Raw genomic sequence first — 24,480 nt, forward strand, 5'->3', positions numbered from 1 at the left:
ATCCCCGTCCCGCCTGTCCCATCCCGCTGGGGTTTCCTTCCCCCATTTCGGTTTTCCCATCCCCCTGGGGTTCCCCATCCCCGGTCCGGCTGTCCCATCCCGCTGGGGTTTCCCATCCCCGTCCCGCATGTCCCATCCCGCTGGGGTTCCCCATCCCCGGTCCGGCTGTCCCATCCCGCTGGTGTTCCCCATCCCCGGCCGCTCGCCGGGATGAGCACAGCGCTAAGGTCCCTTCCCACCCAAACCATGCCGGATCTGTGACATTCCCCGGGCTGGCTTTGTCCGGGCTCATCAGCCAGGGCTGCCCGCTGGGAAGTGAAAGCGCACGAAGGGCTGGGCGCCTTTGCTGCCCTACAGGTGTTGGGAACTATGTGTCCCTTCTTAGCTGCCTTGGAGGCTTCTCCTGGGAAAGCTATTTTTGCGGGTATTTGTTATTATTATGTTTTTCTTTCCAGCCGAGGCCTGAAGAGGGCTCTCGGCACTCGCTGCTGAGCCTGCCCTGCCCTGCGCTCTCAGCTCTCAGCAGCAGCACCTTTGGGTTTTGAAACTCAGTTACCTGCAGTGCTGCCGCTGTGACAATGGAGCTGTACTCAGCTCAGGCTGACGTGAGAAAGGCAGTGCTATAGCCCGAGTGCTGATATTTCAGCCAGATGAGCCCTGCTGAGTACCTAGGATTTAGGAACTGGAAGGAATGTTGAAGGAATTTCTGGTGTGTTAATCCAAATGAATGCTGGAAAAGCCGCTGCACTGAGTCTGTCCAAGGCAGGGACAGCATCTTGCACTTTCCACAGCTGTTGTCCTGCTGCCTTGGACCTATTCTCCAGCAGGTATAGATGTGGGAGCTGCTCTTGATGGAGCTGCCTGCAGCTGTGGTGTTGATTTGCTGTGAAGGGATTTGCTGGGATTTACAAATTGACTTGGAATTGCCTCCTGCCCAGATACCAGGGACAAGGTAGTGCTGCTGCTGGTCGGTGAATAAAACAGAAGCCCTGGACAGGGAAGTTCTGTGCTCATTCTTGCTGCATAAGAGCCACAAGCCACAAAATAGATCACACAATTAAAGGCAATGATATTTTTGCTCCTGGCAATGTCTTGGTCAGCCCATGCTCTCCTCAGTCATTTCCCCATCCTGCCAGTCCCTGCTTTGCTTTATAGCTGGGATGCTGGTAGGTACACTGGGGAAGGCAAGGCCTGTGTTGCGGGGAGATAAATCAAAAAGCAGAATTGATTGTGACTGCTGGGTTGAAAGGCTCAGTTGTCTTGGAGCGGGGGAGATAAATCAAAAAGCAGAATTGGTGATTGTGACTGCTGGGTTGAAAGGCTCACTTCTCTTGGAGCTCAGTGCTGCTCTGTCTCCTGGTGCCACTCAAACTGAGCCACTCATCACAGCACTTCCAGTACATTCCAGCCCAGACCTCTGTGTTAGCCCATGTCAGAGTGTTGCTGAATAACCACATGTGGGGTGGGTGGCAGCACCAGACTGGGGTGGGATTTCAGTGGGATGGGCTCCCAAAGGCCCTGCAAGGAGGAGGCAGTGCTAGGTGTCAGTCAGCTTTCCATCCCAGGGAATTCTGGAAGGTGCTGGGCACTGCTGCAGCTGCTGGCCTGGGGCCACTTGTTCCCGAGGCTCAGCTGTCTCATGCTTCCCTAAATAGAAAGGGAAAAGGGTCTGAGCACTGTGACAGGGGTCAGCCATCCCAGCCGTGGGCTTTTTTGGCATGAACCTCCCCCTTCCTGCTCCCCACACCCTTTGCAGCTCTGCAGGCAGCAGGGAGCTGGGATTTGCCCTGGCAGGTGGGAGAGGATTCCCTCTTGCTGCAGAGGGGTGCTGCCTGCCTGCAGCCAGGTGCCCCCCGAGCTGGCCCTGGGTCCCAGCCCTCACCAGGCGTATAAAGCACCAGGGGACAAGGAGGGGACAGGCTGTGGTGACAGGTGACGCTGACAGGCAGCAGGAGCTGCCAGGTCCTGCCCAAACTTGGAGTGGGAAATGAGCTCTTTCCTGAGCCACACAGACTCTCTGTAGTGCTGGCAGATTTCTTTAATTCCTTTTTTTTTTTGTTGGTTGACTCCTAAGGATCTACATTGGTGGGAAAAGCTGAGAAGTCACAGCCTGGAGGAGCAATTTAGGTCTTCATTTTCGAAACTCTTTGGCCTGGTAAGCTGCTTTTATTAATGTGTGTTAATTATATGTCAGTCTCATGGTGGAACTCAGCTTGGGGGAGTAGGCAGGTGACCCAGGCAGTTGAAAATGGGTCACAAATTGATGTTTTTCCTTCAAGCTCTCCAGATGGAGGACCCCATTCAGCTGAAAGAGGAGGGCAATAAATATTTTCAGGCCAGTGACTATGAGAAAGCCCTTCAAAACTACACTCAAGCCATAAAGCTCAACAAGGACAAGGCGCTGCAGGCGGTGCTGTACAGGAACAGGGCAGCCTGTTTCCTCAAAAAGGTGAGAACAGCTCTCCTCACCTGGGCAGTGCTCAAGGGGAGAAGAGCAGGAGGGCAGCCACGGGCACTCACTGGCTGTTGCCTGGGTGGTTTGTCCATTTATTGAATAGGGTGTTTCCAGCTGGTCTGAAATGAAATGTTCTGGGCTTGTGCTGGAGCTTCGCTGGGGCATCCCCCTGGGAAATGGAAACAGAGAGGTCCCAATGTCCATCACTAATGGGGACATGCCTTGCTATTCCATGGCTAACAAATCTCTCCTTTCTGGTTTAACAGGAGGAATACGCCAAGGCAGCCTCGGATGCATCTAGAGGTAAGGAGGTGGATACACTTGCTCAGCCTGCTCTCACATCTGCTTTTGGGACACTGTGGCCTTATTCCTTGATGTCCACTAACACCCAAGTGCTGAGGCCACAAGGGAATTCCTGGAAGTTCAAGTGATGTTCCAATTTGTTGTGCTGGTGCAATCAGTGCTAATCAAGCACTGCTTGATGCTAGTAACAAAGCAAATCACAGTTTGCACAGGCCACTTCCAAGCAGCAAGCTCTGATGCCTGCTGTTTTGGATCCCTTTCCCAGCTATTGACATCAATGCTTCGGATATCAAAGCCTTGTACCGGCGCAGCCAAGCCCTGGAAAAACTGGGCAAGTTAGACCAAGCATTCAAAGATGCTCAGAAATGTGCCACCCTTGAACCCCGCAACAAAAACTTCCAGGAGACCCTGAGGAGACTGGGGGCCAACATCCAGGAGAAGGTAAATGCCAGGGGAACAGTGCTGGATTCACAGACCAGGGGTGGGAAATCCTTGCTGTGGGTTACATCAATGGATTGTTGGTCATATTGGAAACTCGTGGCAATATAGGGGGATAAATAGGCTCCATTGACTGGAAGTTCATACTTGATGTGTGTAAATCTGAGGATTGGGTTGATTGGTTAAATTAAAAAGTGTGGCAGCTTCCTCCTGAGGCTGGCCTGGTCCTGAGTGTCTTGGAAAGATCTTGGCAAGGGTCTGGACCAGTTTTGGGCTGGGTCTGGCAGTTGCCACATTGCTACAGTTGCCTTTGAAGAAATCCTTGCACCACTACCTACTGTGAAGTCTCAGAAATCAAGGTTTAGAGCTGGTTCTGCCTGTGCCCATGAGATTGGTAATGGATGCTGATTGCTGAGAAATTCTATCTCCTGTTATTCAGCTTAAACTGCCTGTGGTTTGAAGGGAGGGAGTATTCTTGAAGCAAAAAAGGAAAGCTGCTCCTCAGTTTTCTCCTCCTGATGCTCTGTGCTCTCTCTTGGCACAGCTGCGCATTCAGTTCTCCACAGACTCGAGGGTGCAGAAGATGTTTGAGATCCTGCTGGATGAGAACAGTGACAAAGAAAAGCGAGAAAAGGTGAGAACTGCCCTGGACTTGGCAAAATGGCTGTGTGATGTCAGAGGCTGCTCCAGGGAGCAGAGCCCTGTGTTCCCTTCCCCACCTCCCCCGGATGGAGGATGAGGGAAGGACTGGAAGGGGAACTGCACTCAGAGAGAGGGAAAATCACCCCTGTGCTGAGGGAAGGTGGCCCAACCTCCCAAAATACCAAAGGTGGGATCAGCCTGGACTTCTGCTCAGGTCCTGCCACCCTCCAGATGTTCTTTCCAAGTAGTGACCCACTCTTCTTGGGCAGAGCTGAGCTGATCCATAAATGCATCTGCATTAACTGTCTGGTGGGGTCTGAGCTGATCCGCTGTATCTGTCAGGAGATGGTTCCCACCAGGATCTCCCAGAGCTGCATGGGGATGTTCTGGAGGCTGGGCTGTGCCACTGACCCCTGGTTCTTCTGCCTCCCCACTAGGCTGCAAACAACCTCATAGTCCTGGGAAGGGAGGAAGCAGGTGCTGAGAGGATTTTCCAGAATAATGGGGTCAACTTGCTGCTGCAGCTGATAGAAACCAAAAATCCTGAGCTGATCCTGGCAGCCGTGAGGACACTTTCAGGAATGTGCACAGGACATAAGGCTCGGGTAAGGACAAGGTGCTTGGACCTTCACTGCTATTGCCTTTTGCACCTGGGGAGAGGGAAATTGAAAATTGAAATTTGTGTTGTTTGTGGGCAGTCGGAGAAGATTAAAACTCTGACTTCAGGATTCACTGAGGAAAATAATTTCTTTGTCCTAGCTGAGCTGAGAGGACACAGGGAGGAAAGGCCTTTGCTAACACTGTCCTGCTCTCTCCTTCCTGGGGCCAGGCCACTGCCATTCTCCATTACCTGGGCATCGACAGCATTTGCATGTGGATGTCGGTGGACAATGAAGAAATCTCCCTGGCTGTCTGCAACCTCCTGCAGACCATCACCGACTGCCTGCTGGGCCAGGGGAAGGAGGAGCACCACGGCAAGGAGGAGGCTCTAGTGCTAGGTAACAGCACATCACCTGCTCTTCATTCCCTCTGCCCGCAGGAGGAGCGGGCCCAGCAGGGAGGGCTCTGCTCCTGGGATTCCTCCTTATTCCTTGTTCTGTGCTGAAGTGGGGACTTTACCCTTCAGCTGTACAGGAGGACAACCTGCACACAGCTCTTCTCCTCATGGATGGCTTAATACTTCTGTTCCAGCCACACAATGGCTTTGAATGGTTTTGACTGAGCTCACATGCTTTCAGAGGTAACTTCTTGTAACTGGCTGCTACTGTTTTGCTTCTGTGTAGACACCAAGAAGGATTTGAGGATGATCACGATGCGTTTGCTGGATATGCTGGTCAGTAAGAAAGTGTCTGGGCAAGGGCGAGACCGAGCCCTCAACCTCCTCAACAAGAACATACCAAGGAAGGACCTGAAAGACCATGACAACAGCAGGAGCATCTTTGTCATTGACAATGGTGAGTCCTTGCCCACCGTCCTGTTCTGATTTGGGAGATGTGGAGCTGTGTGTTCTTGCCTGAGTACTTGTAGAATTGGTCCTTCCTATAAAATAAATCCTCTCTGGCTTTTTTTTGGTGCATGCAAGCCTGGAGGAAAGTTAGACTTATCAGCAGTGAAGAGTACTAAGAGGAAATAAACTGTGTATGAGAACAAGAATTTTTGAGTTTCTAAGGGACTGCCTAATATCTCTGGCTAGTTTCTTCAATGTATTTGCTAATGTTAGGAGGATTTGGATTGGATAAATTGTCTGCTTTAGACAGGATGAGATGAGCACCTGCTGAACTTGGTGGACCCATAAATTGATCAATTGTAAAACTAAACGAGGGTGAGGAAAATGTGTGCTGTGTGTTTTTATAGTAATTCCAATGCATGTGTGTGTTACCATTTTGATGGAAGTTATTTAATAATAATTCAGCAAAAGGAGAGTTAAGTCATCCAGAATCACTTGAAAGTGGCTGGGTTTTCCTCAGCCAGAGTCTCCAGCCTTGGAGGTAGGTAGGTTTAATGTCTCCTGACAAAAATAATAAATCCAGCCAGGGACCTAATGCAGTTCTTCTTATCTCACTCTGAGAACTGGAAAAAAGCCTGATGCTGCAAACCTGCAGAATCACCTCCAAGTAATCTCACCAGCAGAAGCTCCTCCCCAGTAAATATCTGAATGTCTTTTTTACTTAAGACTGATGTGATTAGGCTCCAAAATAATTGAAAACCATCCCAGCTTTCTTTCCACAGCAATAAAGTAACAAATGGTATCTTGAATTTTGCACAGACACTCTCCCCTCTGACAGCCATATCATGCTATCGTTTCCAGGCTTAAAAAAGATACTGAAAGTGGTGGGCCAGATTCCTGAGATGCCTGACTGCCTGCCACTGACAGAGAACACCCAGCTGACTGCCTCTGTCCTCCTAAATAAGCTCTACGATGACCTGCGCTGCGACCCGGAGCGGGACAACTACCGGCTGATCTGCGAGGAATACATCAAGTGAGTCAGGGCTGGGCTGGCCCAGAGGGCAGGAGCAGGGCTTCTTGAGGGTGAGATCAGGCACTTGAAGTCAGCTTGGGTTCAGAACTGGGGCTCTGGGAGATTATGTCTTGCTTGAGATCCTGCTGGATCACAGTTTTGCAGGAATTTGCACACCCAAATATCCAGTGTGATTCAGCAGCACATCTGAGGGAGGACATTCTCTTCCCACTACTGTTCAATATCCTACTCCCTCTATCCCATACAGGAGTAAAATCGACCCACAAGACATGGATAAGACACTCCATGCTGTCCAGATTGTGTCTGGTGTTCTGCAAGGGCCCTTTGACTTGGGCAACAAGCTGCTTGGCATGAAGGGAGTGATGGAGATGATGGTTGCCCTGTGTGGGTCCGAGAGGGAGATTGACCAGCTGGTGGCTGTGGAAGCTCTCATCCACGCTTCCACCAAGCTGAGCCGAGCCACCTTCATCATCACCAACGGGGTGACACTCCTGAAGGAGATCTACAAGAAGACCAAGAATGAGAAGATCAAAATCCGAGCTCTGGTGGTAAGGATGCAGTCCCACCTCTATTGCCTGCCAAACTCGGCAGCTTAATCCAGACTTGGGAAAGGAGGGAGGTTCTGGGGATGAGAGATGGGCTTAGGCTGTTTTGGGGCAGCAGCACAAGAGGATTAGTGAGCCTTTCTCTCTGGTACATCCTTTTTGTCCTCCTCAGGGTCTCTGCAAGCTGGGCTCAGCAGGAGGCACGGACTATGGCCTGCGGCAGTTCGCTGAGGGCTCCACTGAGAAGTTAGCCAAGCAGTGCCGAAAGTGAGTGACTTCACTTCTTCCTTCAGTTATTCCAATCTTTGCAAAGCACAATATGTTCCTCTCCCACGAGATCCTGCCCACACATTGCCTTCATTTCCTATGCTGCCTGCCAGCTGACAGTGCCCCCAGAGCCATTGCACTGGGACGTGGAGCTCCTCTGTGCCTGAAGCAGCCATGTGCTCCTCCTGCCTCAATATCCAGAGGAGCCTTCTCCCTCCCTCACTGCCCATGGGAGACACCAGGCCTGGTGCCTCCCTCTTTGCCAGAGTGGCACTGCCTAATTAATGCTTATCTTGAATATGCACAAATCCCCTCTGAAGGTGAATTTGCCAAGTGGAGTAACCAAGGAGGTGGGATCAAGTTAGGAAGTGACTGAATGGGTGGTCATTCCTGCAGGCATCTCATGTTTTGTGGGATGGAAAAGGCAAAGCAGTGCTGAGCAGCATATAGATCCCACAAGTTGGGCCATGGAGGGGAAGGTCATGTCTCAAGGGGAAGCATCCCCAGTGTCAGGAGCTGCAGCAGCACCTGAGGAAATATTTGGGCCTGAATCAGCCTCAATATCTGTTTTTCCTCTGTCTTTTTCCAGATAAGTTAGTTCTGGCTCCCGAGATAGAAATGTGAGTGTTTTTCTCTCTTCCAGGTGGTTGTGCAACACCAGCATTGATGCCCGCACCAGGAAATGGGCGGTGGAAGGGCTCTCCTACCTCACCCTCGATGCAGACGTGAAAGATGACTTTGTTGAAGATGAGCCAGCCCTGAAAGCTATGTTTGATTTAGCCAAGGTCCATCTCCTTTCCTCGTTCCCTCATTCCTCTGGTAGCATCAAGTTCTCCCAACTCTCCAGCCCTACACTGTGCCCCAGTCAGAAGGAGCTGTGACCCCAACCTCTCACCTCTGGTTCAGCAGAACCTCAGTTTTGCCTGTGCCCCAGAGACATCTCAGGGCTGCCACCATCCTGTTCCTCTCCCTAGACTGAGGGAGATTGCTCCTACCTTCACTGTCAGCAACTGCATGAAAACCAAAGGCACCGAGGTGTTGACAGCACCTGATGATGTCCAGCACCTTATTTGACCATGAAAACTTTTCCACTAATGAAAACATCATCATGGCAGTCCTAAGGGACCTGTTTCCTTGCTGTGCCCTCTCACCCTCACACAAGCTTTATTTTCCTGTGCAGGCAAGTGACAAAACAATCTTGTATTCTGTGGCTTCTGCGCTGGTGAACTGTACCAACAGCTATGACACCAAGGAGCTGGTCCCAGAGCTGGTGCAGCTGGCAAAATTCTCCAAGCAGCACGTGCCTGAGGAGCATCCAAAGGTGGGTTGTGTCCAGCTGGAGATGCTGTTCAGAAAGACTTTGTTTGGTGTATCCATTGTCACAGACTTCAGGTCTCCTGTCTCCAGACTGAAGTTGTTTGCTCTCCAGCCAGGTTTGGCTGTTAGGTGTCTGGATGGCCAAATGGCAGCTGCTAAGGGCTAATCCTTTCCCAATATTTCCTCCTCAGGACAAGAAGGATTTTGTGGTGAAGCGGGTGAAGCGGTTGCTGAAGGCTGGAGTTGTCTCTGCCTTGGCCTGTATGGTGAAGGCTGACAGTGCCATTTTGACTGACCAGAGCAAGGAGCTCATTGCCAGGTGCCTTCACTGCAGTTCTGGGAGCTGGGAGTGCTGGGCAGCCCCTGTGCCATGGGGATGGACACCTGGGGTGGGGCATTCTGCCTGTGGGGGAGCGTGTGAAGCAAAGATTTAAAACCAAAGGTTTTGTTCAGAGTTGTCATAAAAATTCATGTCCTGACCTTCAAGCTGTCTTGCTGGAATGCATTTTTGAGTTCTCTGCGTTGGTTCTGGCTGGAATAGAGTTCATTTTACAGACCTGAAAACCTCTTCCTATGCTGTTTGTTGCCTCCTCATAGAGTGCTGTATGCATGGGGTTAAGCACCTGGAATTTACCTGGTGGCTCTGGCACTCCTGCAAAACCTCAGCCCCCTTCCATGAGGGCTGTTGGCTGCTGCTGTGCCCTGTGGCTGTTTCACTGAGTGTTCTGTGCCCCTGCAGGGTGTTTCTTGCCTTGTGTGAAGACCCCAAGGACCGCGGGACCATTGTTGCTCAAGGTGGTGGGAAGGTGATTACTTTCATGTTCACAGTTCCTGATGTGCTGTTAATGTCTGCTGGGAGCCTGGGGTGCTCTCCCGTGAGAGAAGAGCACAGGTTGTCCCCCCTGGGGCCATACTGACACTGCAGTCCCATCTCTGCAAGGCTCCAAAGAAGTGATGTTCTTGGAGTGACTGTGTGAGCTACAAGCTCTGGCAGTGCCTATTTAATAAAAAAAGCAAGACATCACAGAGGGCTATGGGATATTTTTAACTTGCTTTAGTCTGTTAAGGCCGTCCTGTAAATCTTCTTAGAACACTGAATGCTTTTTCCTGTGTGTCTCCAGGCCCTGATACCTCTGGCTGTGGAAGGCACAGATGTTGGCAAGATAAAAGCTTCTCATGCTCTGGCAAAAATTGCTGCTATCTCCAATCCAGACATTGCATTCCCAGGGGAGAGGGTAAGCTTAAAAAATAATAAAAACAAAAACAGTGATCCTTCCTTTAGCAAATGAAAGTTGCTAATACAGGCCTTCTCTTCCAGGTGTACGAGGTGGTGAGGCCCCTTGTCAGCCTGCTGAACACAGAGAGAGATGGCCTCCAGAACTACGAGGCTCTGTTAGGTCTCACAAACTTTTCAGGAAGAAGTGATAAACTTAGGTGAGCTTTACTGCTTTTTAACCTTCCTTCTTCCCCAGGAGTGAATGTGAGTTACTTGTTGGACTATGAAGACTGGACAGTGTGAGCTACCTTTGGCAGAGCTACAAAGGTCTCAGAGCTAAAAGACTGATGAGATAGGAAAAGGAGAGTGGCATATTTTCCTCTAGAAACAGCAAAGACATGAACTTCGTCTGCATTAAACAGGGAATGAACCACATCTTTAGCTCCAGACACTGATTTGTTTCAAGGCCTTCCCTGCAGTTAATATTTGATAAGTTGATTACTGCTTGACCTATAGTGTGGGGTTTTTACTGCTCTTTACCACAGGTTGAAGATAGTCAAAGAGAAGGCCCTGCCAGATATCGAAAACTACATGTTTGAGAACCACGACCAACTTCGACAGGCAGCCACTGAGTGCATGTGCAACTTGGTGGTGAACAAGGAGGTAAAATCCCCCCTGGGCATGTCCAACCTCACTGCATGCACCTGGTCTTGTGAGGAGCTGTCCCTAACTGTGCTGCCTCTGGGTATCTCTGGTTTTTTAGGTTCAGGAGCGGTTTGTGGCTGATGGCAATGACCGGCTGAAGCTGGTGGTGTTGCTGTGTGGTGAGGATGATGAGAAGGTTCAGGTGGCAGCAGCAGGAGCCCTGGCCATGCTTACAGCAGCACAAAAGAAGCTCTGCTTGAAGATGACTCAAGTGGTGAGGCCATAACTCTTGACTGTGGGCAGTGTGTGGGATGTACCCTGCAAGGGTCCTGGCTCAGATGTGAAGGAGTCTCTCCAAAAGAATATGCAGTTTACTAGTTCAATACTGAGGAATCTAGAGAAGCTGGGACCTGGGTGTGCATCCTTTGATAAATAACCTGAAATCCAAACCTTGTTACACCAGAAATGAGAAGAGCTTGACTGATAACCTACTGAGCTTTAGAGATCCCAAAGGATGTCCCTTCCCTGCACAGATCTGTAGGCTCTGAGAACCCAGAGCCTGCATGGCTGAGTGTCTGAAGAGCTGTTAAGAACTCCTGAACCCTATCTTGCTGCACATGTGATTGGACTCTGGAGCTCATTAAGATAACATGATTAATCAAGCCAACAGAGAAGCTCAAGAAGGTTGGGGTGGGGGAGTGTCCTGGTCATCTCAGCTGTGTCAAGACTCTGGTCAGATTCTTCTCACAGAGATTCTCTGTGAGAAGAATCTGACCAGAGTCAGATTCTTCATTATATTCAGCCTGAATATGAAAAATGTTCCATGTTGTCCCAGTGCTGTGGAAGATTCTGACTTAGGTGTAAGAAAAATTGGGTTAAAATGTTTGGAGTCAGGTTTCCTTAGTTAAAAAATTAAATAACGATAAGTGACATGAGTACTGCTCTTCCTTCTGCTGAAGGAAGCCAAAGTCATGCTCTTGGTTGACATCTTCAGATCAGTACTAATGATCTCTCTTCCCCTTGCAGACCACCCAGTGGCTGGAAATCCTGCAGAGGCTCTGCTTGCATGACAACATGGAGGTCCAGCACCGAGGACTGGTCATTGCTTTCAATTTAATCAGCTCTGACAAAGAGCTGGCGAAGAAGCTGGTGGAGTCAGAGCTCCTGGAGATCCTGACGTACGTCGGGAAGCAGGAGGATCACCCCAAGAAACAGCACATCATTAGTGTGGCACGTGATTGCCTCACCAAGTGCATGGATTACAAGCTGATCAAACCTCTCTCTCAGGCGTGAGGGAATGAAAAGCACCAAAAAAAGGCTGAGCGTGGGGGGAAAAAATGGAGAAATATGGAAAAGTGAGAGCCATGAGGAGAAGCTAGTGCCATTGTCAAGGCACTGAACAGTTTGGGGACAGCTTTGGAGGATCATAAGCTGTATGAGGAAAAGTAGGGAATTTGCCTGGGAAATTTGGGACGTGTCCATCTGAGTAATTCCCAGATGGTGTAAATCCTTTCTCTGCCCCCATTCAGCTGATAATGATGAAAGCTTCAGCTCTAAAAGACTCGGTTGTGTTGGAGACGTGTCAGGAGGCTGTTGGAAGGAAACTCAACAAAGATAAAATTGGTTCTGCATCCACTTCCAGCTCCTGGTACTTCTGGAATTCCCTGCAATGGTGGAACAGGGAGAGTTAAGTGCCTTCTATTCTGTAGTCAGAAAATAGGATTTTAGTTGTGTGCCTTTTTGTTCATTTATTGGAAGCTGTGTGCCCAAGTGTGAGGATGGTGGGTGAACTCTTAATAAATTCACTACTTTGTTCCATGTGGAATTCCTGTTCTGATTTTATTAAGCAAAAGGAGAATTTAAGGCAAGTCTTGCATCACACCTGGAAAAGTGGAATAATTAGTAACACAGGTTGAATTCTCACTCCTTGAAAACCATCCCGTGCTCCCAAATGTAGCAGAGTCACAAAGGTGTCACACCAAGGCACAGGGAATGTTGAAAATATCCCATTTATTAAAAAAAACCAAACAGAATGAGAAGCAATCCACCAGTCATCATCACATTAAACTTCATTACATAAATATTTTCATTCAAGCATAGGTTCTTAATGCAGGCTATGGACAACACAAAAATCACAGACTGTTGGTTTAGTTCCTGGGGGAAAGTCCCTAAACATGTAATAAATATAATCTTACTCAATAATTTAAATATTAATTCAAACACATTAAAATATTTCTGATAATACTAAATATTGGTGATGTTCACAATAGGCATAGCATGATGAAAGGCTGAAATTTTGGAAAAAAAAAAAAAAAAGAACCATGAGGATAGTTTTCTCTTGCATGCTAAGGGAAAAAAAAAGAAAGTGTCTCTAGTGTCCTGAATTTGGAAAAGAGTGAAAATTTTAAGCTAATAGGTTTGATAACCTGAAGGCAAATTTATTTGGAAGGTGATTCCAGCTGTATTGAATGAACGTAATAACTTTCAGTTAAATCGCTGGTGCTTTATAATAAATCACAGCTGGGGGATATCAGGCCATTGTTCCAAATCGAGGGAACCACAGTCTGTGGTGGGAAATATGGTTTGTTTTCTACCATCCTTCAATTTTGTATACCCATTTTTAGGGCTTTTGAACCTGGCTTTCAAAAGTACTTTACCTCTGTGCACGTTTACCTAACCAGGATCTCTGACACCAAGACAAAATGCCATTGGTATTGAAGGGCAAAGTTTCCCTTCTCCCAAAGTTCCTCTTTGGAGCAACCGCGTTCTACTAACTGACTGTTGCTGAAGTTGAGTGGGGAAATACCTTCTGTAAAAGCCATTTATTGGCATTTATTTTAGCTAAACATGGGCGGAACACGAGTTTTACGCTACCAGGGACCACCCGCTCCCTCAGGCTTCCTCAGGGCGGGAAACGCTCGCACCGCCCCCAGCTCCTCTAACGCGCCTTCCTATTGGCTGCCAGCGGTAGAATCGCGCGCTGTGATTGGTTATTATCAGCGGAGGGGTGGGGCGAAGAGGGCGGCTCTGTCCCGGTGCTGCCGGGCCTGCGGGAGCGGAGCGGCGTGAGGGGTGCGGGACCGGGGACACGGGACACCGGGGGATCCGGGGTACCGGGGGATCCAGGACCGCGGTGGGGCAGCTGAGGGCTCGGAGTGTGCGGGGATGGGGACAGGGAGGGTGAGGGGACGCGGAAGCGGCTCTGGGGGCTGGTTGAGGAGCGTGCAGCCGGCCGAGGTGTAGGGTTTACTGAGGTGCGGGGAGGATATCTGGGAGCTCCGGGGATGTTGGATGGGGTAGGGCGGGCACGGCGGAGGAACTGGGACTGAAGAGCTGCAGGGACCTGGTGAGGAGAATACAGGGAAGGAGATGGGGAGAGAGTGTAAACGTGTGGCATGAGGGAAGGGAGGGGTGCAAACAGGCCTCTGGAGCCTTGGAGAGACGCTGACTGCAGCAGCGTTTATAGGTATGACACGTTTTTTCCCTCTTGGGTTTGTCTGGTACTGCTCTGCTGACCTTGGAGTGCCAGTCTGTGACCCAGCTTCTGCTCGGCTGTAGGAGGGGTGTCTCCTCCGTCCCTGTGCTCCCTGCTCCACGTGCTTCATCCTCCTCGGGAGGAGGAAACCTCCCAGGCCCCGGCTTGGGAGCGAGCTCCTTATTGAAGGCAAACAGATTTGCCCAGAAGCAATGATGAGCGAAGTATAGTCTGAACTGGTATTGCCGAGACTCCGTGTCTCGGCTCTGACCAGGGCATGATCACTTAATCTTCTCTCTGAGCTACTTCAGGCTAAGCTCGTCTGCAGGGAACAGCTTTGCTGTTCTTGAAACTTTGATGCACCCTAAAAAAAAATACTGAGAATTTTTAGCAATTTAACGTCAGAAAAAGTTTTGATTTGAAAAGGAACCCAAATACTCGTTGCTGCAGCATTGTGTGAGCCTGCAGTGAGGGGGGATGTGGGTTTATCTCCTGTGTGTGCCATGGATCACAAACTCCAGATACTCTGCCACTGTCTCCTCTGTAAGTGCAATGCAGACTCTGAGTTGTCTGTCCTGTAGAAGCTCATTAGCAGTTAATTCAGCTGCATTCTCATTTAGTGCTTGCCAGCAGGGAGCCAGGAGTATGAAGTGCAACCACTTTGGGGTTGAAAGAAGGGCCCAGGAAAAAAGATGGGGCTATTCTCTAATTCACTTTTTTTTTTTTTTTTTTGTTCTTTTCCAGATTCTGATGACATCTTTGTATTGATTTCTCTATCCCTGTGGAGAAGGAAGCATCTGTGAGGAATATACCTAGGAGAATATTTCAGTGGTTTTCCCTTAACAGGAGAAGTCACTTTGTTTCTGTTGAGGAAATAGCAAAAACTTGGTTGCTTCATGCTCTGATTTTTCAACACTGCCGAGATGAGCTGTGTATGTGCCTTAGCTTCACTAAAGAATTTTTAAAAGACTTGCAAAGTCAAGTCCTTGCAGTGGATACTGAACAACTCCAAAGCTGCTGTTAATGTTGATGAAATTGTATTGAGCAACACCAAAGCATCCTGAGGGATTATGTGGTACATGATTCTGTAGTAGAAATCACAAATTAGTATCTAAGTCCAAAGGTTGGTTTAATAAAGTTGGTGCTCCCTGGAAAAACTGCTCTTGTCAATCTTTAGCCCATTGTGGTTTTAAGAATACAGTTAAAAAGCAGATAAATTGGAATTTTTCTGTGATCCAAACTGGTTTTGTAGCTTAGTTTTAGAGCAAGAAACATGACAAATGAGTATTAATGGGTTGCTAAGGACAGGAGGTTTCAAAGGAGTCAAATCCAAGTTGACATCCTGCAGCCATCTCCAGGAACAGACAAAATCTGCCAGGTAACTGCTGAGCCTGTCACCAAGGTGGGTTTGATGCTTGTCACTCAGCTAAGCTTTACAGGATAATTTATAATTTATAATTTGTAAAAGAGTAATTACAGCTGCTCAGAACTGGGAGGCTTCAGTGTGGGTGGTTCTGTGCAGGTGCTGGAGTTGGCCAAACCCGAGTTTGGCAGGGACAGGGGGGTTGTGCAGGAGTGGAAAGCAGCCAGGGCCTGGCAGGTGGGCATCTGCTGGGCATTCTGGGGAGAGGAACAGGCATTAACCCTGGGAGAAGGAGCTGGAGAGGCCCTGGAGCAGTGTGGTAACTGTTGTGTGTTAGTGAATCCTGCATCAGAGGGAGGATGAACCTCCCCAAGAGCTCTGCAGTGCTGGGGGTCAGTGTTCCACGCCTGCCCAGCTTCTCCCTGAGCAGCAGATAAGTAATTTGGAAAGTATAGGAAGGATTAAAGGAAAATAAACCTATCCTGAAAAGCAATCATCAGTCAAATGCTTATTTCAGTCAGCTGTTGCACTGGAGTCACCAGGACATTAACAAAAAGTAAAAAGTGATTGGGAACCTCAGAAAACCTCACACCTTGGTGTGATTTGTCTCCCAGTAAGATGTGTGTGTTCTTACTGCTCTCTAAAGGAAAAGAAGTATCTTCATGGACCCCATTGCAACTGGAGAAGGAAATGAGACAGTTTTTTATTATGATTCCATAGTGGCACAGATAGAAGGGTCAGGGAGGTGTACAGAGATAATAAAGCATCAGGAACAAATCTCATTTATTAGGTGTTTGGGGAAGATGCAAATTACTGCATTTTCCCACATTATTCAATAACCTTACTCTCTTGCTTACAAGTGAAGGAGGATATTGGAGATTTTTATCTTCTGAAGCAGAGCTAAAGTGGAGGGAAAATGAGATGCCTGGTTCAGTGGATTAAATGTTAGAAGAATCTGGAAAGACCAGAGTGGGGTCTGGACTTTGTGCAGAAACTTTGCTCTGGTATTCTCTAAGCACTGTCACTGTGATATCTGGAGCACTGCTGCTCCCTAGAGTCAGGAAAACAACCTTCCATCCTGAAAAATCAGGTGTCAAGCAAGAGCCAGCCATGTCACACAGCTTTTCTTTCCTCCTCTGTTCAGTGGAAGGATGTTTTGTTCTGATATGAATGTGCTACATGGCTGGGATTGGAATAATTGCATTGTAATGCTCAGACATGAAAGATCCTCAGCCTACAAAATGCTAATCTTACATCCACTACCATCACATGGAAAGATGAAAGCAGCTTTAGTCTTGTCTCCCTTATGTAAATAGAGCCCCCAGAGGAGCAAACTGTTTTTCCAATAACCAGAAAAGAATTAAATTAGGTTCTCAATCAAGAAAGAATTTTGCTTTATAAAAGCAGATAATAATGAATGCAAAGACTTATTTGACAATAAACCACTCTCATCAGTTGGGAGTTTCTTTTAATCTGGTTTGTCATTTTCTCTCTTGTGCAGAAAACATCACACTCCTCTTGTCTATCTTGTTCCTTTAAAGAGTCAAAAGTCTTCATTTAGAACCGTTGATAAGAATTAGGAGGGTGATGTTCTCAATTCCAAGGTGAAGAGCAGAGGTTTAAGCCTCTCTGACAAAGCCAGAGCTCACCCTGGGCAGCACAAGGGAATGGGAAGCTGCCCAGGGAAGAAAAACCTGCCTAGAAAATTTCCCTACCTCTTTAATTTGCTGGCTCATGCCCTCAAACAGCACCAGTGCTGCTCTTTGATCCTCACATCTGCATTCCTCTTACCCAAATCCATGTTTCCTCTCTTTCAGCTGGTCTTTTAAGGCATTTCTGTGCTGGCTGACAGGCTGGAGCTGTGATACCTCTGCAACTGCCAGGATGTTTGAACAGCTTCTCAGCAAAGGGCAGAGCATTGCCAGAACGTGCAAAGGCAGCAAAGCTGACGAACCACCGAGTTCAAGGGCGCTGCAGAGCCCACCGAGGAGCTGCGGCAGCCTGAAGCCTTCCACGGGATGCACAAAGAGCTGCTGGAGGCTCCTGGCAGCCCTTTCAGCTCTCAGGGGAGTAGAGTTTGACCAGGTGCTGCAGCTCTGTGGCGTAGCCCGTGACTGGGCAGCGCTGGTGAGCCTTCACATAGGCGTGGGCGCAGCGGTAGCAGAACACGAAGCCGGAGGTGGCCAGCGCCGTGGCGTTGACGCGGACCTTGCGGCACAGAGGGCACACGGTCTTCAGGCTGGGCAGGAGAGCTGAGCCGGGCTCGTGCTCCAGGTGCACAGGGGGTGGGGGCGTGGGGAGGGCTGTCAGGGACTTGATGGTCTCCTGGTTTTCTGAGGAGTACCACCAGTCCAGGAACTGGAGGAAGAACACGCTGACGGACAGGCCGGTGGACAGCGAGAAGGCGATGGCACCCAGAGCTCTCCTCAGGGCCGACTGCACTCCAGAGGTAAAGCTGCAGCAGAGGGAAGCAGGAGAGATGGTTACTGCTGCACGTTTATCCACCTGGAAACCATGGGAAACAGCACCTGGGGAGTGGCTGCTTCACACAGCTCCTTAATGCTAAGTTAGTTGGTCAGTGTGTCCTATGTTTGCACTTACTAGGATGTTTCAGATTCTTTTTTTATTTTAAGGAAGAGCCAAATCCTGGGTTTTTTTTCAGAAGTCTAAATCAGAAGATTTTGGATTAAAGGATCCTGGACCACAGAGTGTTTCACTCCTGGATCACCATTTCACAGGGTATTCAGTGTGCCCATGACTAGCTGCTGCTTAGGAAAATCAAATAAATAAGTTTCAATCCTTTCAGCAACATTGCTGCAGCTGCTGCCTCTCCTTTGCTGGAAAAGTGCAGGGGAAGACTGAAGAGAATGAAGGTTTGCATGCCCAAAAACAGCCCTAAACTCTGAAATTTTATTACCACAAAATCGTTTCAAGCTAATCCCTGCTACTGGTTTGTTATTTTCACTTACAACACATACACCCTTTTGGAGCACATTTTGTCAGTGTGAACTTTCATCTTGAATTTTTAGAGAACAGGGCACTTTTACTTGCAGCATCACCTCTAAATTTACACAGCCTGGTGGGCAACACCTGAGCCAGGCTCTGCCATACCTGTGTGTTTGACTTGAGGTGCTTTCAGCCCATTTCTTCTCCAGGGCCTGGATGTCCTCTGCAGTCAGCCTAACCAGGCGGACACCAGCCAGCTTCAGCAAGGGGGAATGATGCTCAGCCTTGCCCAGGATGTAGCACATCTGCTGGATAAGAAACCAGCCCTCCCAGGTCATGTTTACATAGGGGTAGGCAGCTAGAAAGGCTCTGTAGAAGCGCTTCCAGGATGATGAAGGAGGGTGGATGGAGTACTCATCCTCTTCCCTCAGGCTGGACACCAGTTTCTCCAGCTTTCCTTTCAGGTAAGGAACAAGAACCAGCAGGAGCAGAGATTTCCAGTGCTGCCTCTTTGGCAGGCCAGCTGTGGCCAGAGGTTGCTGTCTGCCATCTCCCATGGGGATCCTTTTCATGCTGTAGAAGTTCTCAGAGAAGGAGGCGCTGCACCTGGCCAGGTAGTGCTGCTGGAGCAGCAAATCCAGAAGGACGTAAATCTCATCAAACCACTGCCAGAGGAAACCATACCGGGCAGGATTGGACTCAGCAAGCACCTGTTGCAAAAAGGACACAAAACAGGAGGAATCCGAGCGGTTTGGGTTGGAAGGAGCATTAAAGATCATGTTGTAAAGATCATTCCACCTTGCACTATCCCAGGCTGCTCCAAGCCCCGTCCAGCCTGGATTTGATCACTCTTACGGATGGGGCAGCCACAGCCTGTGCCAGGGCCTCCCCACCCTCACAGGGAAGGGCCTGAAAGCGGATAAAGTTCTAAATTATAAATCACAGCAGCTATAAACGACGCCTCTAATTCTCCACACAAGCCAGGCGGCTCACAACTGTCCCGCTGCCGGCGAGTGCGGCCGGAGTTACACGCCGGCTCCCCTCCTCTCCCTTCACCCGCGGCCCGCCTGGCCCTCACCTTGACCAGGTGCTGCAGGGCGGGTTTCACGGCGGCCATCAGGCTGTCCTGGGCCACCGCCTCGAACACGGACGGCCGCTCCTCGCCGGCCGGGGCGGCCGTGAGGTGAGCGCCCACCTCCGCCATGACACCGCCACACCGCCCCGCCGCCGGGGGGCGCCTCGGCCCCGCCCAGCCGAACGCCCCTCCGCCACGCCCTCCGGAAGCGCGGGCCGCCGGCGCTCCGCCCGCTGCCGCCGCTCTATGGTGGCGGGGCGCGGCCGCTCTGGGCGGGGGAGGGTTTGATCTCGCTGCTCGCGAGTCCGCCCGGCCCCTCCGCTTCCGGTTCCGCCGCCGCCCCCGCAGCGGTGAGTCCGGTCCGTGAGTGGGGCCGGGGCTGAGGGCGCGGGGAGCGGGTCCGGGAGGGCTGAGGGGCACCGGCGGGACACTGCGACAGGGCGGGTAGGGGCACTGCTGGGGAGTCAGGAGGGGCTGAGGGGGCGCTGGGAGGGCATATTGGTGAGGTGAGGGCAGGGGTGGGGTGTTGGGAGGAGGTGTGAGGTACTGGGGGGAACTGGGATAAGGCGGGGAGAGAAGCTGCTCAGGGAAGGGCTGGGGGATGATGGGAGGGCGCTGGGAGGGGATAGCGGGGGGGAGACCAGTAGATGGAGCACATGACTGCAGAGGTACAGGGTGGGAAGGGATACTGGGAGAGGTGGGGGGCACTGGGAGGGACACCTGGGATAGGGTGGGAGGGGGCACCGGGGGTACTGGGAGGGGGAACTGGAATGGGGTGGGGAGAGTCGCTGGTGAGGCTCTGGGAGTGGCTCTGGTGATGAACTGGAAGAGGATGGGGGCACTGGGAGGACTGGGCAGGTGTTTGCAGAGGAGACGGAGGGGTGGGAGTGAGGAGTGGGGCCAGTGGGTCCTGGAAGGAAACACTGGTCTGGGGGGAGGATTGGACTGGGATGGGCCTTGGTGGGATGGGAATGAGCACGGCAAGATACTGGGATACTGGTGGGAGCAGGCAGGGATAAGGGCTGGGTGCTGAGAGGGACTGGGAGTGCTGGGGAGGGGAACTGGGATTTGTGGGGAATGCTCCTGTGACTGGGGGGAACTGGGAGAGAGCTGGGGAATGGTGCTGATCTGGGGGCTCGAGGGGGTACTGGGATGCCAGGCTGGAGTGTGGGTGGGTGCTGGGAGTGCTGCTGGAGCTGTGGGAGGGGCTGCCAGCAAAGCTGGGATGGGGCTTCCTGGGAATGGGGACCACCAAGGGGCTGTTTGGTCCCCAGGATGGGAACAAAATCCTTGTGCCAGCACAAGTTCAGGGCTGCAGGCACAGCTCTCCCTCTGCCATCCATGTTCCATTGTTCTGTTTATCTTCCTGGCACTCCAGTGACCCTGGGCCACGCTTGGGCTGTCACACAGCTCCTTGAGAGGCTTTCCAGGAAAAATGGGTGGCACCACTTCCACTGGAGTTAAACCAGGGATCACTTGAGAGATTTAGGGATTGATGGTTTCAATGCCCAGGAGCTTGCCTTAATCCCAAGGCCCTTAAACCTGCCACCCTCCTGTGTGGGATCAGTGCTGGGGGGCAGGTCAGGCTGACTGCAGTCATGTGTGGGGTCAGGCAGGTGTTGGTCGGGTTTTCTGTGTGGGTTTGGGCTGAGGAGGCTTATCCTGCTTTGGTTCAGTCTGCACTGAAATGTCAAGCCACTGTTGGTAGCATTGAGCATTACTGGAGCTTTCTGGAGCCATTCCTCCCTCTCATCTCTTCTCACTTGCTGGGGTTGGATCAGGAGGAGCTTTTGCTGTCAGCTTTGAACACCTCTTACCTGTTTCCATCTCAGCAAGTGCTGGGCACAGAACATTAGTGAGGAGGGGGCAGTCTAAAGTGGATATTTCTTCTGAAAATACAAGGCTCTTCATGACGTTCCAATTTACCTTGGCTCTCCGGGTTTGGATTTGTGTACAAGGAGCTGGCATTTTCTGCAGTCACACAAACAGCAGTGTTTTAAATATCTGCCTCCATTTGCTGTAAAGCATGCTGAGGTTGTTAGTGATGAGATAATACCCAGTGCTGCTGGCAGGCTGTCTCTGAGCAGTGTGCAAAGCAAGCTCTGGCACACACGAAGCAGCAATCTGTGTGCTCCTGAGAAAAGGAGCTTTATCCTGTGCTGCACGTGGAGTAGGGCAGGTTGGTTATTGACCTAAGGCAGCTCTCTTTACATCCATCAAAGCAGGCTGGAAAGGCATGAGCTGTGCTTGGCTCTGTCTGAGTGTTTCTAGGATTTTTCATGTTTCCAGGTGTATGAAAGGAGAAAAACAACAATATCTGAAAGGAGAAAAACAAAATATGCTGCACTTGGGGTTTAATGACCATCTCTGAAATCCAGCAGGGTTCCTTTCTCTCTGTGTGTAGCTTTATTGAATTGGGCTGATGTTTGCAGTGTTTGGGTTGGGGTTTTTTTTCCTCCCCCCTCAGTTTTCTCTTTAATCTGCTGCTCTGGCCCCAGTTAAAGCTGCATTAGAGTAGCTCAGCTGAGATGTGACCCTGGATGACAAATCCCCACATAATGCAAACAAAGAACATCAAGGCCACGTTCAGTGCTTTTTTGCATGGCACTGGGCCAAATACTCTGGCAGAGAAAAACATTTTAAGTTTTCCTTTTAAGCTGAGCTCAAACCTGAAGGACTCTGTCAGCAATAATATTGCAGCTGAACACAGACTCTGCTTTTAATTACAAAACAAGCTCCACAGCAGCCTCTGCTTTCAGGAGGGGTGTGAGATTTTTGCTGGAAAAATTGCACTCATTGTGGCTTTCCCAACCCAGCCTCTGTTTTGGAAGGAGGTTAAACCTCCTCTGCATGAGGAATGTGTTTCCAGAGCTGTCTCCAGGCTTGGCAGGAGCAGAAAGGGAGGGAAATCAAACCAAACCCAGTAATTCGGCCTAATTGGATGAGGTGGAAACCAGGCAGGCACAGGGCAGGCAGCAGCTCCAGGAAACTGGGAAAAGCAACAGGTTGATCCTCATCCAGATGTTTAGCAACTGGACAGGATGATCCCATGAAAAAAGGGTGGAAATTGGGGCATTGTCCCTCAGCAACTGCTGGGAATTCAACTGCTGGAGTGTTCAGGTGGATGGGGGGAAGTGGAAAGGTGCTGGCATTGGGGTTGGTGAAGGGGTGAGGGAGGAAAGGGTTAAGGAAGAGCAATCTGCACTGCTGGGCACTCCTGGAGTCAAAGCTGTGCTGGTCCTTTTGCTGCTGAGCCAGCAAGACCTGCAGGGTTTAGAGGCAAGACAGGCAGCATTTAGGGAACAGATGATTTACTGCTTTGCTGGCAGCCTTTAAGGTCATGGAAGGATGTGTAAGTGAAGGGGAATTGGGGCCAAAAAGATAGAAAAAGGAGGAAAGAAATGATAAAATCCTTTTTGAGATGGTTTTAGGGTCATAGTTCCTAGCATTGATACAGACTTCCATCAAAAGCAGTAAAAGTGCCCACTCCTCTGCTTGTTTTGAAAATTACTTCATATTTGTCCCAGAGCTAGCAATTGTAAGAATAAAATGATGGATATCCACATATGTTTGGGCAATCCCTGTATTCCAAGGCATTCATTTAGTTTTGTGGAGCAAGAGAAGTGCTGGTGAGACCACACTCATGGCTCTGCTGAGCATTTGCTGCTCCAACAGCATTTTTCCATCCTGTCCACAGGGAAAAAAAAACCCAAAAAAACAGAGCAGCACTGAAATGATGAGCTTTGTGTGTGTGTCTCAGAGGTGGGATGTCAGATCTTGGCAGAGAAATATTTCAATTTCAGGCTTGAGAGAACTGAAAAGTAATGGCTTTTCTTTTCAAAAAAAAACCACTGTTTTGCATCTGCTGGGAACAAAAGGAGGGGAAGGAATGAAAGGCCTGAGGGTGGGTGTTGCAAGTGGGGTTAATTGTGCCTTCCATCAGATGCAGCACAGGCAGATATCGTTAGGGGGAGATGAGATGACAGTTTCCTTTGTCTGAAACGTGGACTTCTCCCTGCCAGGCGAGACACTGGATGTGCTTTTCCTTGGAAAATGAATCTGTGTACCCAAGAAAGACAGCTGCAGAGCATACCAGCATCTGCTGGTTTTAAGGAGTTCAAAAAATGCCTTTTGCCTGCTGAGACTGAGAATTTAGGAAGCTGGGCTGAGCACCACTGTTGTGTTTTTACCAAGCCCTTTAAATCCCTGGCTTTGCCAAGTACAACCAGCAGCAGGTGCAGGATGAAGATTGGGGAACTCGTGCCTGTGGATGTGAAGCTTTTGCTTCCTCCTTCACTCACCAACCGTCCTTGCTCAAGTTCCTGCCTCACAAACTGGCTGTTGCCACCAAACAGCATTTGGAGCTGACTTGTTCTTTTTTTATTCTTCATGTTCTCAGGTGTTTTAAGGAGCTGGAACCATGACGGACTCCAAATACTTCACGACCAATAAAAAAGGTTGGTGTTGAGCTGGTGCAGTGGATTGGAGGTGGTGGGTGGCTATTTTTACACAGCTTTTTTAACTGCATGCAGGAGAACTTGTGCTTTTCTCGTAGCTCTGTCCCTGTTTCTCTTCTTAATCATCCAGGGAGAAACTTCCAAAGTAGGTCACATGGTGACAAAAGACAAAACTGGGGTATTATACGTTTTTATGATTCACAAAATGACCGCTGCTCTTTCAAGGATCAGAAAGCAAAGCAATGGGATTTGAGTCCAGATCTGGCCAAAGTTTTGGTTATGGGCTAACAAGTGTCATACTAGGGATGGTTGTTCATTTGGGCATCACAGGATTAAGCTGATTTGAGTAATTTAATATTTTGGATATATACATCAAGCAAACATGATGGGTTTTCCTGCTGCCATTTTCTCCAAAGCTGCAGGTGCTCTGTTGGACTTTCCTCTGCCTTTACTGCAGGTGTGGTGGTTACCTCACCTCAGGACAAGCTGCTGCCCTTAACAATGGGAAGCCTGGAAAGGCTCTTTGAGATCACTTTACTCATTCAGCTGTTTCAGGGCAGGGCTTGTTCTGCTGAGACTGTCCCAGGCAGATTTTCTAACCTGTTCTTGAACAAAACACTGTTGCTGAGTGCAGTTTAAGCCTGATCATTCTCCAGCAGATGTGGAAAATGGTGTGCATTAAATTCTCCTTTGCAGAATGGCTGAGTGCTTCCTCTGAATGCCTGCCAGTGAAAAAACCCACACTGTTGATGTATTTATGTGTCATTAAGCTTCACAATGAGCTCATAAATGAACCTAATACAGTTGACATCTTTTGAAGGAGCAGCTCTGAAAGTTCAGAGCTGAAGGCAGGTTT

General features: G+C 49.7%; 3 protein-coding genes and 1 non-coding gene across 10 annotated transcripts in view; 3 read left to right on the top strand and 1 right to left on the bottom strand.

Annotated features, from left to right (window-relative positions):
• Positions 1-1,708: 1,708 nt before the first annotated feature.
• On the top strand, positions 1,709-12,126 carry UNC45B (unc-45 myosin chaperone B). Of its 3 annotated transcripts, none has more exons than XM_041423050.1 (21): positions 1,709-1,932; positions 2,075-2,155; positions 2,280-2,449; positions 2,722-2,758; positions 3,024-3,199; positions 3,741-3,830; positions 4,276-4,443; positions 4,668-4,836; positions 5,122-5,292; positions 6,147-6,318; positions 6,566-6,866; positions 7,036-7,130; positions 7,774-7,915; positions 8,311-8,451; positions 8,639-8,766; positions 9,187-9,253; positions 9,569-9,682; positions 9,766-9,881; positions 10,209-10,326; positions 10,427-10,582; positions 11,335-12,126. In XM_041423050.1, exons 3-21 carry the CDS (start codon positions 2,288-2,290, stop codon positions 11,599-11,601), a joined length of 2,790 nt encoding a protein of 929 aa, XP_041278984.1. In that variant the 5' UTR covers positions 1,709-1,932; positions 2,075-2,155; positions 2,280-2,287; the 3' UTR covers positions 11,602-12,126. The 3 variants fall into 3 exon arrangements, with proteins under 3 accessions (XP_041278984.1, XP_041278982.1, XP_041278985.1); XM_041423051.1 differs by lacking the exon at positions 1,709-1,932 and adding an exon at positions 1,944-1,962; XM_041423048.1 differs by lacking the exon at positions 1,709-1,932 and having other exon boundaries at positions 1,939-2,155.
• Positions 12,127-13,990: 1,864 nt separating this feature from the next.
• Positions 13,991-14,088, top strand: LOC121345906. The gene has a single exon (XR_005954026.1). It is a non-coding gene; the product is annotated as a Z30 small nucleolar RNA (small nucleolar RNA).
• A 1,735-nt stretch (positions 14,089-15,823) lies between these two features.
• On the bottom strand, positions 15,824-19,339 carry PEX12 (peroxisomal biogenesis factor 12). Its single transcript, XM_041423155.1, has 3 exons — positions 19,171-19,339; positions 18,258-18,802; positions 15,824-17,601 (listed from the first exon to the last, which is right to left on the bottom strand). The coding sequence occupies exons 1-3, from the start codon at positions 19,294-19,296 to the stop codon at positions 17,202-17,204; spliced, it is 1,071 nt and encodes a 356-aa protein (XP_041279089.1). The 5' UTR covers positions 19,297-19,339; the 3' UTR covers positions 15,824-17,201.
• Positions 19,340-19,386: 47 nt separating this feature from the next.
• The window catches only part of AP2B1 (adaptor related protein complex 2 subunit beta 1), a 77,032-nt gene continuing 71,938 nt past the window's right edge, over positions 19,387-24,480 (top strand). For 3 of the 5 annotated variants that reach the window (XM_041422944.1, XM_041422948.1, XM_041422947.1), the window contains exons 1-2: positions 19,387-19,517; positions 23,567-23,624. In XM_041422944.1, the coding sequence (XP_041278878.1) occupies positions 23,588-23,624 (37 nt within the window). In that variant the 5' untranslated portion in view covers positions 19,387-19,517; positions 23,567-23,587. The other 2 variants (XM_041422946.1, XM_041422945.1) reach the window with 2 other exon arrangements.

The sequence above is a fragment of the Onychostruthus taczanowskii genome, unplaced genomic scaffold (genome assembly GCF_017590055.1).
Source record: "Onychostruthus taczanowskii isolate IOZ18803 unplaced genomic scaffold, ASM1759005v1 scaffold75, whole genome shotgun sequence".
NCBI classification, from domain to species: Eukaryota; Metazoa; Chordata; class Aves; order Passeriformes; family Passeridae; genus Onychostruthus; species Onychostruthus taczanowskii.

Excerpts from the sequence above, each read along its gene's own strand:
- PEX12 (XM_041423155.1), bottom strand. The coding sequence starts at position 19,296 with ATGGCGGAGGTGGGCGCTCACCTCACGGCCGCCCCGGCCGGCGAGGAG. Across the intron at positions 18,803-19,170 it reads CCCTGCAGCACCTGGTCAAG|GTGCTTGCTGAGTCCAATCC; the intron begins GTGAGGGCCAGG and ends TTTTTGCAACAG. Across the intron at positions 17,602-18,257 it reads ACCTCAAGTCAAACACACAG|CTTTACCTCTGGAGTGCAGT; the intron begins GTATGGCAGAGC and ends CCTCTGCTGCAG.
- UNC45B (XM_041423050.1), top strand. The coding sequence starts at position 2,288 with ATGGAGGACCCCATTCAGCTGAAAGAGGAGGGCAATAAATATTTTCAG. Across the intron at positions 3,831-4,275 it reads ACAAAGAAAAGCGAGAAAAG|GCTGCAAACAACCTCATAGT; the intron begins GTGAGAACTGCC and ends CCTCCCCACTAG. Across the intron at positions 9,254-9,568 it reads TTGCTCAAGGTGGTGGGAAG|GCCCTGATACCTCTGGCTGT; the intron begins GTGATTACTTTC and ends GTGTGTCTCCAG.